Below are 16,906 nucleotides of genomic sequence, written 5' to 3' on the forward strand. Positions count from 1 at the left end.
CCCTACCTTCTACTATTGAAAAAAAAATAAAACCTACTGTTTAAATAAAAACTTGCTTCCCATACATTATAAAAGTATTTTTAAATATCCATTCCGTTTGAAATTAATCATTTCATATTTCATTATCAGTAAGACCAAGCCTTTCAAGGAAGGGACACGTATTATAAAACGGAAAAAACCTGAAATATACTACATCGTTGATTTTGTGTCGCCACTCACTGTTCTTGTCACGGCTTCTAAGGGACAGATATTATTTATTCTAACCGTTTCATATAACACCACCATTTATTAAAGCGGTAACATTACGTCAAGACAATTAATATCACATGTCATGACAGCATCAACTATTAAAGCGCTAATATTACGTCATGACAATTAATTTCACATGTCACAGCTAAAAACTGTCGATTCTTATCAGGGGCGTCAACTTCATTATCTTAACACATTTTCTTTACTTTTTATTTCGGCTGACATTTTTACCATAACTTCGTTGTTATGGCAAAAATTATTTATTTTTGGCTTCAAAAAATGTCAGCCGAAATAAAAAGTAAAGAAAATGTGTTAAGATAATGAAGTTGACGCCCCTGATAAGAATCAACAATTTTAGCTGTGACATGTGAAATTGATCGTCATGACGTAATATTACCGCTTCAAGAGTTGATGCTGTCCTGACATGCGATATTAATTGTCATGACGTAATGTTACCGCTTTAATAAATGGTGGTGTTATATGAAACGGTTAGAATAAATTATAATATCTGTCCCTTAGAAGCCGTGACAAGAACATTCAGTGGCGACACAAAATCAACGATGTAGTATATATCAGGTTTTTTCCGTTTGTAAAAACGGTTTTTTTATAATATGATCTATGCTTTAAAAGGAATTTGACGGCGACATGCAGCCAAGCAAAACGGTATTAGGCCTTGCCAAAACTTGACTGAGCAGTGAGCTAGTGCACCTTGTCAGATTATCACATATAATAAATTCACCCTCGGATATCCTGTGACGAGGAGATGGTTTTAAAGTTACTAACACTCGATTTTGGAGGTAGATATTGTCTTGTGACACTTGAAGTAACGATTTAATCTTATAAACAAACTAAGATCATGAGCCCATATCGTAAATTAACCGATGTTGATATTAAAGCTTAATTGAAATACTGATACCAATTTTTTTAACTCAATGAATCTTTAATATCAACATCAACAATTATCTACTGAAAGAGATAACTACTTATATTCCATTCAAATTTCTCGCAACATTTCAAATTAACGGATAGAAATGTGCAAATGAAGTTCAATCACAGATAGATTTGCGTCCTTCAGTAGTGTTTATTACGCTTGTGAAATGGTAAGCGAAATCTGCGATTAAAGTTTAAAATAGACATGAGCAAAAAGGGCTTTATAAATATCAACTCGATTACCGAATATCTAAATTTGACCAAAATTAACAAAAAATTCTCTTCGTGATTAAAAATCTTGTTTGAATCAGCAAGCCATCTAATCCTTATTTACCTTCTTTTGTAAAAAAGTAGGCTGATACCTCTTCAGTAGATGATTGATTGATATCTCAGTTTCATTGAGTTTAAAAAAAAATTCGTTCCATCATTGGTTAAAATACAATATTGACCAATCGACAATCACAAATTTTATTAACTAAATTACAAAAACCGGTTCAAAACCTTATTAGTTTTGAAACAATTAAATTCTAATATTAAACATATGTACTAGTTAATTCCTCGTAGGTAATTAATTTATTGCCTTAGTGAAATTAATGCTGACAAAATAAATAATAAATTAACTTCTAAAATTCAAATGTAAAATGTGTGCATTATTTCCCAATTAATAAAAGATATCCGCCTATTTTTCATTCAAATTAATTTCCCTTTTAATATTAATTTAGGCCTAATAAGCTTAAACTATCAAATTAAGAGGTTTCTTATTACAATCTAACATGCCAAAATCCAAGGCTTAAAAACATTTTACTTTTATATTAAACGTTCAAAAGAATTGCCCAATAAACACTAAGTAAAATTGTAATGAAAGAGGAAGTGAGGTACATTTGGTTTGGATAAAGGTTTCGAAGGAGATCCAAATGTAGATTTGGATTTGGGTTAGAGAATACGGTTTTAAGCGCCCTGTCCAAATGGAACCGATCCAAACGTTTAGATTTGGATCCTCGTCCAAATGATTTCAATACTTAGAGAATTGGGTCCCAGGCAATTTTTAAACTGGTCATTTGCCCTGTGTCACCGCCTTATTTCCCACGCTGGCGCGAGTTGCTTTGCGTTGTCGAGTGCGTGATGGAATCGGCTATGCCTGGAGTCCCAATCCCAACCCCCGCGACTTTCAACCACTAGCATAGCCCACTCGATCACGCTCTCTTTTCCCCGGCTACATATTTTGAAGATGGCACTTTTTCGGCGTATTAACAATCTTGGATCATCTTTGTGGACTTTAGGGTAGCCCTGACTATATTGTGTTTAAGGTTTTAAGCTTAATATCAAACAGACGTTAGTTAATGCTGCAAAAAAGTTCGAAATTGATAATCTCGGATCGTCTTTCAGAAGTTTTAAGGATATCCGAATTTCATATTGGGCTTATGAAAAGTTTGAGCTAAAGGTTAAACAGACTAAAATCAGCGTTGTGTAAAACTGTCAATTTGGTCCTATTTGTGGAATTTTTAGGGGGCGCCTCGCGTTTCAATAAATGATTGTAAAAAATTGTAATATGTTAATTACAATAAGAATACAAACTTTCAATGAGTTACGTTTTTATTTTTTGGAGTATCATTATAAATAAATGACTGATTGAGCTAAAGTTACGGTCCCTTTTATATATGTTTCTGCTTAGTGTAGATTTTGAAAATGTAAAACAGTTTCTTAACAATCTTAATTAAAATGAAGACTGAAGGAGCAGATATTAATCAAAAATGTCTTGATTAGAATCAAGTCCTAAAAAGTATCGATAAGACTGAAGGTTCAGATATTAATTTTTCTTTTTAATTGAAACTTAAAGGCATGCTTAAGAAAAACAACGTTCCATTACCGTTTTCCGTTGAAATAACTTTTTTTACAGGTAATCAATTTCAAAAATTTACTTATCTCGGGTTTTCGGGCACAATTCCATTCCCCCAAAACATTTTATCATTACATTAATTACTTTTGAGAGATAACGTGCCAAAATAAGCTTTAAAACAATAAAAAACTGAATGAGCGGTCTGTTTAGCCTTCAAATCAGTGTTGCTAATGTTAGAAAGTGGATTTTCCCACTTCCATTTTAAAAATTTGCCGCATTTCCCACACCCCCTTTTTTACAGTCATATTTATCTGGACTATTTTATCATACTAAGTTTAATATGGAATATCACTCCGCATGGCTTTGGCAATATGTACAAATGCTATAAAGCTTTAAAATTCTCAAAATATGCTTTCTTTTTTTTCAGTGCCAAACTTAAAATCACCGAATTCATTTCAAAATGTCGCTTGAAATTATTAAACCGGATAAAATTTTCGAAAATGCACTAATTTTAACTGTGCAGTTAAAATTTGTGCATTTTCGAAAATTTTGCACTATTAACCCTTGGACAGGAAAATTCCGACATTTGATTGATTTCGGAAAAATATTACTTTTTCCCCACAGAGCCTAAAACAAACCTAAATTTCCCACGATGTGGGAACCACACATTGGCAACACTGCTTTAAAAACTTACAACAAGCACCCTTTCGAGACATTTTCTGAACAAATTAGTGCTTAACCCGCTAATAGTACGACCACGGAGAATTGATGTAAACTGTAGTTGAAATATATTCATGTGCGACCTGCGGCACTGAATGGTCTCTAACCATTGTTTGAAACTAGAGAGAGAAATAGTGAGCAGCATTAATCATGTCCTGAGCTATGAGAATGAACAGTATGACTGTTGACTGAAGTACACTAGACATTATATCATTTTGCATAACCAGGAGTAAAAATCTAACTGTCCCTACTTAATTTTCCGCCATTGTTTTAAAACGTATCCACTGCGAAGCATGCCAGGCACAAATGAGGGAACCTTTTAATACTCAATGTCATACACGTACTCTCTCAAAAGTAATTAATGTAATGATAAAATGTTTTGGGGGAATGGAATTGTGCCCGAAAACCCGAGATAAGTAAATTTTTGAAATTGATTACCTGTAAAATAAGTTATTTCAACGGAAAACGGTAATGGAACGTTGTTTTTTCTTAAGCATGCCTTTAAGTTTCAATTAAAAAGAAAAATTAATATCTGAACCTTCAGTCAAGTGATAACCTCAGTCTTATCGATACTTTTTAGGACTTGATTCTAATCAAGACATTTTTGATTAATTTATTGTTGATGTTACGATATTTCTAAACGACAATGTTTCTACTATTACTTAGTGTTGATTTTACAGTATTTTTAATCGACAGTATTTTTACTATTACTTTATTGTTGACGGTACGGTATGTTTAGATAACAGTAACTTTCTTGTTATTTATTGAACATTTACTGCTAAATGTACAGTTACTAAAATTATTACATTTTTACTGTTGCTTATAGTAAATATCCTGTTAATCGAACGGATATATCTGGTATTGGATGTTACTTGTTGAAATTTTACGGTAATTCAACAGGAAGAAACGGTTATTTTTAACAGTGTATATGGTTCGATAGATACCAACTATTTCTCATACCCCCACCCCCATCTTCTTTATCCTGTTAGGGATTAATCTTCCCTGCTTTTTCTAGGAAGGGTTCGACAGTTATAGCCTTTATTATTTTGGTTCCATAGAAATAGTTTCGCCTGCATTAGCAGCTTAGACTGTCCCCATGAAGTTTATTTAGAGATGAAAATTTTCGCACCTCCCCCAAACCGCCCTTCTCAAGAGACGATTTTTCGACCCATCTATATTTTCGATTAGGCAAAACAAAAATGTAAAGTGCTGCCCCTGGTGGCTTATCTGCGTACTTCAAATCGCTAGACTTCCCCCTTAAGATTTCATGGGGGTAAGGTGGGGTGTTCGATTCTTATTAGAGGGGTTAAAGTATAAGACACACACCAACCTCTTTTTTCACTAATGATTCATCCTCGCAAACGCTAGTAGTAGGGACTATACAGATATGCAGACATCCAAGATGGCCGCCACCCCAAGATGGCGGCCCTCTCCTCATCCACCAGACTCAAACCAAACTTCCAAACAAAGATTAAGCTAATCTCCTACCTGACCAACCCTACCTTCCAGCATGCTATGACTCTTTAGAGGGGTTTTACCCATTTTTCCCCCAAAACAAGCTCGGCTTAACCCTCTGAGGTTGTAGTTCTTTTAATAAACCAGTCTAGTTATCTTGCAAGATTTTCGTTTGAATTTCCCGCCATAAACCCATGTCTGAGAAACAAAGACAAATATACAAATAAAGATTTTTTAATAACAAATACCAAATAATATATACAATAAAATAGAGAATAACAAGAATATAAATATAAACAAAGATATTGCCATTGTTTGTCATTAAGAAGGTTAATACTTCTTTTCTTTGAGTTGTGGCTTGTTCCCACATAAAAAAAACCGTGTTACATACTGAATTCTAAACTAAAAAACAAAAATATTTACCGCCACTTTTACCGCTAATGAAAACCAGTCTTGAAATCGAAATTTTGAAGGTAGTTGTTCTTGTCTCTAGCGTAAAAAGCATCTTGCTCAAAGTGACATTTTGATTTTCAAAACTTGATATTTTAGTCAAAATCTTAACTGAAAGCCGCTCTTTAAATCGTAATTAGCGCCGCGTTTTATTAACAATTTCACGACATCAACGCGGCATTCACTCTAGCGGGGCGTCGGCTACTAGCTTTTTTTCAGGCACTCTGGTGGTACATGCCTCCATTGATTCATGAAGATCTTGGGCCTTTCGGCTCCGAATCCTATCCACGTTGATCGAGCGAACAGCTGTTAAGTTTGAGAAGGACATCGAAGTCAAGGCCTCACTGAAGAGAACGTGCTCCAACTGGTGCAGGGTACGCAGAACCTTATGCAATGGCAGGGCTTGTCGGCTTGTACGGGCCATGTCCTATAAAATTCTTCCTTGACCCTTTACCTCCCGAAGGAAGTTACATCCGAGCCACTGTGGGGTCTGGTCTTCTTGTTCTGGTCTGGTTGTTTGAGCCAAAACTTCTCCTTCATTGCAGTGTCAGCCCGACCTTGCGAAAGAAATCGAACCACAACCAAAAGGCTTTGCTCGTGCATTCTAATGGCTGAGCCGACTTCACACAAATTTTACGCAACTTTCAAGAGACCAATGGAAAACACGTCAAATTAAGTCTTGCGGCGGAAGAAGTAGCAGGACTTAATTTAAACTCGATTTTCCTTCATTGCAATAGTCCGTTGTATGGACGCATATCACACTGCAATGAAGGGCGATTCATGAACCTCCTCAACATCATCCGTGACCAAATTTTCCGGATTTCTGACGTAAATCTCTTGCATTTGGTCACGAACTATGGCCGACGTTGAGTGGTGGGCCGCGAAAAAAAAATGCGACTTCACACAAATTTACGCAGCTTTTCGGTGCAATCAAATGTGGCAAAGCAGAGATTGCACCGAAAAGCTACGTAAATCTAGCCCATGAATCGAAATTGGTCCCTTTTCAGGCAATGCCCGAGAAGAGACAGTTGGCATAATCGAAATTGGTCCCTTTTCCGTTGGAAAATTGAGTTTGGTCTTTACTCACCCAACAAAAGCGGCACGAGTTAAAGCAAGACATCTTTAGTTGGACTTTTAAGAGCATAGCTGGGCAACTGATAACTTTCTCCGCGAAACACAGAGCTTATATACTAAATGACCGAGAGCAGATTTAATATTAAACAATTTCTCTAGATAAAAAAATTATTTTTTACCGACCACACCCTGTCGACCACACCCTGAAACGTACTATTAAAGCCCAACGTCTTATATAATAACCGCTTGAAAACAGGTTGAAACCGGCTCAATCTAACCAGGGCGTTGTCTTTTTTATCGGAATCGGGTAAGGTCAATTACCTAGCTACGTAGATTTTTTCAAGGGTAACGACTTTAAAAGTTTAAGAATTTTTTAAAGTTTTTTTGATGAAGATAAACGGCGTGTATTTTAAGATCGTCCATAGCTCAGTGGTTAAAGGCAGGGTCTACTAATGTAATACCTAAAAAGGTGGCGAGTTCAAATCCCGGCCAGTCTACCGAGCTATGGCCGATCTTTTTATGAAATTTATGTATAAAATAAGGTTTGTTTAAGAAGTTGGGGTTAGTTGATAAACAGGCGTTAGTCATGAATGACGACTTCTTTTTAACTTTAGCGTCTAATACGTGTTTAGATATATACCCAAACAATACCCAATCAAGTTTTAAAAATTATTTGCATCAACCTCTTAACTTGAGTAGCGATTATGAAGTTGGGTTGGCAGAAATCATATTTCCAAATCATTGGGTGAATATAAGCGAAGAGTTTAACAAGTTTGAAATTCAGGTTGTAAGTGACCCAAACCATGGCAACGATGCAGCTGTTAGAGAGCCTGTTGAATATCAAAAAATAGAGATACCTGTCAATCGTTATACCAAGACCAAAGAGTACGAACTACCCCAAAATTTTGTCGAGCTGTTAAATGATGATGTAAACAGTCATCCGTATTTAAAAGGCAAATTATCTTTTAAATTAGTCAATAAATATAAGGACGGGGCCCTGGGAAAACAGTTAGATACAAACTTTCCCGTTTACCTGCAAGTTTTAGGAGAGGAGAACATACGGTTCAAAATACCAGCTGATTCCCCCTTGACCACGCTATTTGAATTTAAAGAGAATAATTACGAAGATGTTCCATATATATCCAAATATCCTGTATCAAAGCATGCTAAAAATATAAGTTTAAATTACACTAATAATTACGTGGAAATCGAAATTGATAATGTTGGAGATAGTTTTAAAAAAAAATTTGACTACAAGTACATTCCTAAAGCCGCCATTAAACGTAAAACAAGCCACGAGGTTCCGTCGATAAGAAAAAAGCCCCAGCCAGAATATAGACCTGTACCGCCATCTATACCTATTTTACCGCGAACTACGCCTTTTCTTCCGATACCTATTGCTACGACTGAACCCGTAGTATTTGTACAACCACAGCCACCCAAAATAACCCCTCCTCCAAAACGAAAACCTTCACCACCACCCAAAATAACCCCTCCTCCAAAACGAAAACCTTCACCACCACCCAAAATAACCCCTCCTCCACCACCCCCGAGACGCTCCTCTCCTCCACCACCCCCAAAACCTCCCTCTCCTCCACCGGCACCAGCACCACCAGCCCCGAAACAAACCCTACCACCGCCCCCGAAAACCTCTTCTCCGCCACCACCCCCAAAACCTCCCTCTCCTCCACCGGCACCAGCACCACCAGCCCCGAAACAAACCCTACCACCGCCCCCGAGACGCTCCTCTCCTCCACCACCCCCAAAACCTCCCTCTCCTCCACCGGCACCAGCACCACCAGCCCCGAAACAAACCCTACCACCGCCCCCGAAAACCTCTTCTCCGCCACCACCCCCGAAACCTCCCTCTCCTCCACCGGCACCAGCACCACCAGCCCCGAAACAAACCCTACCACCGCCCCCGAGACGCTCCTCTCCTCCACCACCCCCAAAACCTCCCTCTCCTCCACCGGCACCAGCACCACCAGCCCCGAAACAAACCCTACCACCGCCCCCGAAAACCTCTTCTCCGCCACCACCCCCGAAACCTCCCTCTCCTCCACCGGCACCAGCACCACCAGCCCCGAAACAAACCCTACCACCGCCCCCGAGACGCTCCTCTCCTCCACCACCCCCAAAACCTCCCTCTCCTCCACCGGCACCAGCACCACCAGCCCCGAAACAAACCCTACCACCGCCCCCGAAAACCTCTTCTCCGCCACCACCCCCAAAACCTCCCTCTCCTCCACCGGCACCAGCACCACCAGCCCCGAAACAAACCCTACCACCGCCCCCGAAAACCTCTTCTCCGCCACCACCCCCAAAACCCTCCACTCCACCACCGCCCCCACGCTCAAGACCCCTCGCCCCCTTTGAACCATTAACACCCACACCTTCGCCCACACCCCCCTCATCTCCAGAGCTACCCGTATTACCGACTCCCTCCCCACCACCGGTTGATGAAAAACCCTTGTTTCCGCAGCCGGTTGATCCGCCGAAAAAAAAGCCTGAACCAATTATTCCCGAAGAGCCTAAGCCTATTAACCCTGAAGATTATGACAATTACACAGTATTGTTCTTACCTCAAACTTTTAAAGCCAGTAAAACGCCAGAGAAAAACGCCGAAGGGCTTTATCGAGCCGTAGCCAACACTTTAGAAAAATTAGTATTTAAAAAAATTCAAGTAACATACCACACAGTAGATAATTGGGGGTATGCTATCGTGTATAATTTCAAAACACCAGAATGGGTGGAAATTAAATTTTCTCCCCAAGTAGCTAAATTGCTTGGCGCTGACCCCGATAGATATTACTCCGGAAAACACCAACTAGGACCCTTGAGCATGACGTTAGAAGAATATACTATAGACAAAGACAATGCATACATAGAATATCGAGTCAATAGAACCATAAAGCGCTATACCCCCTGGGAAGAACCCTGGCTTTATTTCTTTTTTAAAGTGTCAGGCGAGTTTAGATCGACAGATGATTATAAGATTTATGAAGAAATTGCCGAAAACCTCCAAATAACTGCGCGCAATTTTGACCCTTTAAGATTACATCAGGCCGAATTTAGCGTTATTAAGCAAGGAGCGGAGCATTATTTTAGAATCCATTGTCCGGCAAAAATTGAAATGCTCTTCCCAAAGGAATTGCGTGATATATTAAATTTAGAAGCTGAATACGTTGGTGGGACGTTTCTATCCACTAAACCTTTAGAGCGTAATTTTACGCATTTCAAAACAACTAATGACACATTTGTAAATTATCGCGTTCATGACTCACTAATGTATCTATTTACTAAGACTAGTGTCGCAAAAATCAAAATACCCGCGGGCGATTATATTTGCGATTTTACGGCAAGCGGGGCCGTAATTCCCTTCTCTTTACATTTAAAAATCATAAACCAGTTATTGGGGGTTCAAGAATATATGCCTCGCCAGTATTTTAAAATGTACATTCTCAAAAATGCTCTGGAAGATAGATTTTATGTTCGTATCGAAATAGAGCCAGGTGTTCGCGTCTCGGTAGCTGGACCAATGGCCAAGTTATTTAACATTCCCGAAGAGGGAGAATTTTTTCAACACAGTCATTCGGGAGTGGCTCTGGTAAATCCTCGATTAAGAATAATGACCCTGACAGCGGATAATAATTTTTGGACTAGCGAATACGATGTGGATAGATTTCCAGAAGACCCAAATATGGCTGACCAGCCGTCCCTACCCGGATATCAACAGGATAACCCTCAAGGCAAACGAGTTGACAATTTTGCATGTGAAATTCCTCCCGGGGTTTATTATCATATTAGCGATGTTTTAAGTGCCATGGGCGAAGCCATGTCCCCGGCGCATAGGAAAAGTCTAAAATTTACGCAGAATGTAGACGGAACCGTGACGGTTTCAAAACTGAACGATACGGTTTCCATTTTGTTTCCCAAAACAACACCCGGCCGAGGACTGGGACGATTGCTAGGTTTTAGTAGTAATCAGTTGGATCGGTATATCAATAACGAGACTTCGGAGTATCCCGCTGATATCATGAGAGGCGTCGATGCCATGTTTGTTTATACCAATATTATCCGTCAACAAGTAGTGGGTGGTGGTCAAGCTCCTCTGCTACGTTTCATAAAAATGCCGGCTTTTTCGCTGCTAGACGAGGAGAACCAGGAAATATTTAATAATATCGACTTTTATCCAATTTCAACCAGCGATATACAAGAAATTGAAATTGAATTGAAATCCGATTACGGGGAAAATATTCCGTTTAATTTGGGCAAAGTATATATTAAACTGTTTTTTAGGCGTCGACGTCAATAGCCCAGAAGCAATGGTACCTAATAGATACACTCTGTATTTCCAAAGAGGATCCTCCCTTCCGGCTTTACACGCAAACGTTTTCCAATCCGGAGGTCGTTTTAGTGTTGGCGGTATCTTTAATTCTTTATTGCGCAAAATTACACCCTTTATTAGGCCGGCCATTAGTACTTTAGCGTCCGAAGCTGTTGGGTTAACGAGTAGAGTAATTAGCGATGCCCAAAACCCCGGAATATCACCTCGAGAATCGATTAAAAGAAATGTCAAACAATCTATAAATTCCCTACTACATAAAGGCGTGGACCGGTTCGTCAACACTCAAAGCGGGACGGGCCGAAAACGAAAGAGGACTGCTAAAACAAGCCGGAGCAAACGTGTTAAGCGACGCACTAAACGCGATTTTCTAGACTAATCATGTCGACCTACGAAAGTGTTCTTTCCGACTTTGAAGTATTTGAAAAGCCAGTGGTGAATAATAATATTGTGGGGACTAAAACGACTGCTCATTATCCCATTGCCCCACTAACTAATGCTAAATATGTAGAATTTATCATTCCTCCCTCTAACAATTATCATGATTTGACTAAAACTCTTTTGAGAGTAAAATTTCGCGTTTTGCACGAGGACGGCACGGCCGTTCCAGATGCGGAAAAGAAAGTCTCGGTGACAAATTTAATAATTGCCTCGCTATTTTGTCAAGTAGAATTATTTCTCAATGGCGTCGCTGTCCAGCAACCTAATAATATGTACCCATATATGGCCTATTTTAAAATACTTTTAAATTATGGACAAACGGCGGCCAATTCCTGGTTAACTTCTATGTTATATTATTTGGATACCATTATTGATCCGGCGACGGCTTTAGATAACGCCAATATTAACAAAGAAGATAATGGTATTGGTCGTCGCGCTAAACGCGTGGCCCAATCAAAGACGTGCGATGTAATTGGCGAATTATTTTTGGATATGTTCAAAACGCCCAAATTCTTACTAGATAATATCGAGGTGCGAATTAGACTTCATCGAAGCTCCACGGATTTCGCTATTATTCACAATGAGCAGGGCAAAAAGTATAAGATTGATTTAACGGAATGCACTTTGTTTACGCGCGAAATTGAGGTTAATCCCGAACTGCAACTAGCTCACGCCCAGATGTTAAACTCGGGAATAAACGCTCGCTACGAAGTAAACTCTATTGTTATGAAAAATTTCTTAATAACCACCGGAACGCAAGATTTTATTAGGGACAGCTTGTTTACGGGGCAATTACCCTCGCGAACTGTCGTGGCTTTCGTTACTAATAAAAAATTTGTAGGGGAAGCAACTTCCAACCCCCTGGATCTCCAACACTTCAAACTCGATTTCATGCAATTCTCTTTAAATTCGCAAAATTATCCCGATATCCCCTTTACGCCCAATTTTGACGACGACCAGTACGTTAGATGTTACAATTCTTTATTCGAGGGTCTCGAGATATTAGGTCTTGACCGAGGAAATATAATTTCTTACGATTTATATAAGAAGGGCTTTTTTGTCGTTGTTTTTGATTTGAGTAGAGAACATCTCGCTTCGTTAGGTCTAAATTCCATGCCCCAGACTGGTAACTTGCGATTATCGTTAAGATTTAGCTCTCCGCTAACCGAAAACGTCACGTGCATTGTCATGGCCGAATTTCCAAACAACCAATTAATAATATCTAAAAACAGAGAAATTATTTATAATCACCCCAACGTATAAAAGACTAAAACTTTATAAATACAATATCAGTCGCGAGCCAAGATGCACCAAGTACACACCGTCACGCCAAAGCTCGATATTTGCGTCATTGAATCTATTGAACCTAAAATATTAATTCAAAGATCGGATACGCGTACAAAAACTATATTAAAACCTAACGCCTGGTACGCTTTGTTTCGGTTTCAAAATGAACTCACGTCCTTTTTTGACGGAAAAATACCTCGCTATCATATTTGGTTGCCCGTCAAAGAGCGCATCAAGCTGGAATGCTTCGTCAACTCGAAAGATGAACGTCTAATCGATCTTCGATACTATGAACGAGGCAGCGGCAGTCGTTATTTCCTCAACTTTAGCACCAGCGAAGGATTTAGCCTGAACAAAACAGGATGGCAGACGTTGATCGACTTAAAGCCGTTGATTGACGAGGATCTCAAGGCTAAAGGGATAGCTGTCTGTCGCATGCGCGAATTAATTTTAAACGAGCTCACTACCACCTTGTTTGACGTCACTTCCACTTGCGCCAACGTCGAGTGCCGAAAACAAATATGCCACTCTCAAAGCTGCTCGGAATTTGACACAAATTTCAGCGATCGAGTCGAGCGTAATTTGCACGAAGCGCTGCCTCAACTGGATCGTGAGAAAATTTTGCATCAATTTGAGACCGACCATGGATGGATCGAGGATCAAGAGGATATTTACGCTTATTTTGTCAACAGTTTTGCCGATTTAAAGAATGCCTTGATTTATGGCTATTAAAATAAATGTACTAATATAGCGTATTTGTTAAACTGATATTGTTTTTATAAAATACCTTTGTGTGTATTAAATAAAGTTGTTTATTGGGAAACCATTTAGTCGTTATTTATACTTGTCAAGACATGGATGCTAAAATTAGAAAAATTTATTACGACGTGGCAAATCCGGCCGCTTATGGGTCGCTAGCCAGGTTACAAAAGGCCTTACCGGACGTGCCAAAAGCAAAATTAATCGCCTTTCTCGAGAAACAGCCCGCCTATACGAAACATCGATTTCGACGTTTCCGATTCAAAACTAACCAAGTGTACGCCTCAACTATCGATGACGTTTTTCAAGCTGATTTGTTGGATCTACCGAAATTAAAACGTTTTAATAAAAATGTTCGCTATGTTTTGTGCGTCATTGACGTCTTAAGCCGCTACGGATGGACAGTACCTCTTAGAAACAAAACATCTGGCGAGGTTATCGAAGCTTTTAAAAAAATATTTCGAGAGAGGATCCCTTTAAAAATATACACGGACTACGGGGGGGAATTTAGTTCGCGCAACTTTGCCTCCTTCTTGAAACGAAACAATGTGCAAATACATTTTGCCAGGAGTCAGCATAAGGCTAGTTTAGCGGAACGCTTTATTAGAACAATTAAGGAACAAATTGCCCGGGTTATTACGGCCACGGGGAATAAAAATTACGTTAAATATTTACCTTTAATTACTCAAGCCTATAATGAACGGGTTCATTCAACTACTGGAATTGCACCGGTTCATGTTAATATAGATAACGAATCAATCATTTGGAATAAACTGTACGGGAAATCAAACGGAATTAATCGATACGCACCGAGGCTTAAAGTTGGCGACTACGTGCGTCTTTCTATAGCTAGTAGAGTATTTAGAAAAACCAGCTCGGGAGGCACCTTTACTGACGAAATATTTCGCGTTGTTGACGTCATACCCAGGTCACCACCCGTCTATCGCGTAGCGGATTTAAAGGGGGAGCAAATTTTGGGTGTTTTCTACGGCGCCGAACTACAAAAAGTCTCGTTACCCGAGACGGGTCTTGTCAAGAATAAATTATGAACACTTCGCAAATAAACGCTCTCTTAACTTGCGACAAAAGAACGCGACCCTACTATTTAGGATGCTTCCCAGTAAACAGACTCCCAGAACGGCCAAAAAGGTCCAAATTTTGCTTTATATTCAATAATGAAGCAGCTGGAGAGGCTGGAGAACATTGGATAGCGTGCTTTTCTAACAATGACACGGTGGAAATGTTTTGCACTTACGGAAATTCGCCGCGATACTATAAAGTTAATTTAAAACGATACGGGAAACGAGTTGTTTACAATAAACAACAAATTCAACATCCATTTTTTCAACTGTGCGGTCTGCATTGTAGTCTGTACCTAGCACTCCGCTGTCAGGGCGTGGCTAGAAAGACGATATTAGACGCCATCTATGACCAGAATCTTAAACTTAACGACTATGTCGCTTTATTATATTTATCTTTACATTTAAAAAAACATGTACACAGATATTGTTCGCAATAAAACAATTTTTTATTTGTCTAAATATTACATTTTTTTTTTATTAATCAATATCGCGCCATTTATTATGCCTCTTTCTCCTCTCGTTAGATGGAACCAGCGGTCCTAAGTTTTGGAGTTCGTCTTTCTTTTTCCGAGGTTTTTTCTTTTTTTTCTTGTTCTTCTGTTTAGCGGAGGCCGTCTCAAACAGGTTTTCCAAGTCCGTTAAATTGTCCCCGTTTTCCTCCGCTAAATTCTCTTGTTCATCGGCAATTTCCTCTTGTAAATCGTCGTCACGATTTGCATAACCGACAGCTCCTTCTTCTAGCTCTCTTTTTGGCGTGAAAAATGTGTTTTGCAAATGATTTGCAAGAACTTCGGCTTGCCGTTTCACCATATCTCCAACATAGGTCGGCCCAAATTGTTGGTAAAAATCTTCTGGTGTTGGTGTCCCCGCAGCCGTTTCGCTTTTGAAAACCTTTTGCCGAGGCTCGGCTCGTTTAGGCGTAGTAAAAGAACTGCCCGAAGCGCTTGTTGTCGGTGATGACGTGGCATAGCTCGGCCATGACAATTGTTTTTTTCGCGGGGGCATTTTAGGAGTGACCGGTAATGGCGGCGTGGGGACATTAGACATTGCCTGTGTTACGACCTCAAATTTAGGTAAAGGAATTTGTTTCTCGATACTTAAATATTTCTTAAAAGCGTCTAAATATTTATATAATTTATCGTAGGCATTCAATCTCTCGGTCCAAAGCAGAGTGCTCTTGGGCAGCTGTTGAAGTTACTGCGCTAGCGGGCACAAGAACCATTTGTTTCATAGTTTAGCAGCTATGGCTTGGACAATTGAAGGCAAGATTGCGGCAAGCAACGTCGTAAGAAAACCACCTGATTGCTGCAACAACAGCTTTTTTTTGCTTTTCTGCGACAAGGTACTTGATCCGAGTTGTCTAATAATTTTCTTGTACTTTGCTAGCTTTTTCTTGCGATCTTTACTCAAATAAATGCCCCCGCCCTTTAAATTCTTACAAATTGTCTGAATGCTCTTTAATTGAGGCGCGCTACTATTGTTTAAGAGGGTTCGCCGTTGTTTACAGCTAGTTTGACGCAAACTCTGTAAATAAGGGACAAATTTGGCAAACTTGGTCGAGGGACGCGCTACGACGAGCCGGGAGCGTTTTGCTGATCGACGTTTAACGCGTGGGGCCATTATTCAAATGACAATTAAATTTAATCGACATAGACATACATAGGTGATTCGTGAGGTAGAACTCGCGACCTTAATCGTAAATTTTCCGGAGTTTCTTGTTTTAAATCAATTAACAAATAGCTATAGGGTTCTCTAGTGGCTAGTCTGTACGCCTCCGTAATACGCTTTGGGTTATCTGGACTTATTTGTTGCGCCAAATATCTAATAGAGGCGACATCTCGAGGATTTTTCATTATTATAAAATAGGAAGAGTTTTGAGAAATTATCCGCGATTGGCTACCCTTGGGAAACAGTTGTTGAGTAATAATAATAACCGTATACCCTAAATGATGCGACGTCACGCACACTAAATCGGCAATATGAGCTTGTTTAAATAATTGGCTAGCTAAATCGTCTAGTATCAAGTAGGAGTCGCGATTCATTTCCCAAAAGTCCGGATCCGCCGTTGGCAAGCCTTGAATAAATTGAATTCCCGGAATCAATTGTTTCAATTTTTCATAGTTTGGCTGCCAGGCGGCGTAGCAATAAATAACCTTTTTATGCGGTGGGTCAAACATAAGCTGATGATTTTGCAATAAGTTACTTAAAAGAAAACTCTTCCCCGCTTGCGTTGGCCCCACGATTAGAAACTGGGCGGGTGTTTGGAACTTTAAAGAA

At 39.5% G+C, this 16,906-nt stretch overlaps 1 protein-coding gene across 3 annotated transcripts; it reads right to left on the reverse strand.

Annotated features, from left to right (window-relative positions):
- Positions 1–10,884: 10,884 nt before the first annotated feature.
- Positions 10,885–15,538, reverse strand: LOC149640907 (uncharacterized). 3 transcript variants are annotated; one of them, XM_089850574.1, is made up of 10 exons: positions 14,434–15,538; positions 14,223–14,320; positions 13,956–14,129; positions 13,728–13,870; positions 13,576–13,649; positions 13,464–13,513; positions 12,962–13,391; positions 12,787–12,867; positions 12,537–12,723; positions 10,885–11,212 (listed from the first exon to the last, which is right to left on the reverse strand). In XM_089850574.1, the coding sequence occupies exon 1, from the start codon at positions 15,437–15,439 to the stop codon at positions 15,107–15,109; it is 333 nt and encodes a 110-aa protein (XP_089706700.1). In that variant the 5' UTR covers positions 15,440–15,538; the 3' UTR covers positions 10,885–11,212; positions 12,537–12,723; positions 12,787–12,867; positions 12,962–13,391; positions 13,464–13,513; positions 13,576–13,649; positions 13,728–13,870; positions 13,956–14,129; positions 14,223–14,320; positions 14,434–15,106. The 3 variants fall into 3 exon arrangements, with proteins under 3 accessions (XP_089706700.1, XP_089706701.1, XP_089706699.1); XM_089850575.1 differs by having other exon boundaries at positions 12,962–13,136; positions 13,259–13,391; positions 14,223–15,538; XM_089850573.1 differs by having other exon boundaries at positions 14,223–15,538.
- Between the last annotated feature and the right edge of the window lie 1,368 nt (positions 15,539–16,906).

This window comes from Phalangium opilio, unplaced genomic scaffold (genome assembly GCF_054372755.1).
Source record: "Phalangium opilio isolate 3A_F unplaced genomic scaffold, DU_Popi_V2 ptg000092l_1, whole genome shotgun sequence".
Lineage (NCBI taxonomy): Eukaryota > Metazoa > Arthropoda > Arachnida > Opiliones > Phalangiidae > Phalangium > Phalangium opilio.

Bases quoted from the DNA above. Each gene is read 5' to 3' on its own strand.
- LOC149640907 (XM_089850574.1), bottom strand. From the start codon at position 15,439: ATGGTGAAACGGCAAGCCGAAGTTCTTGCAAATCATTTGCAAAACACA.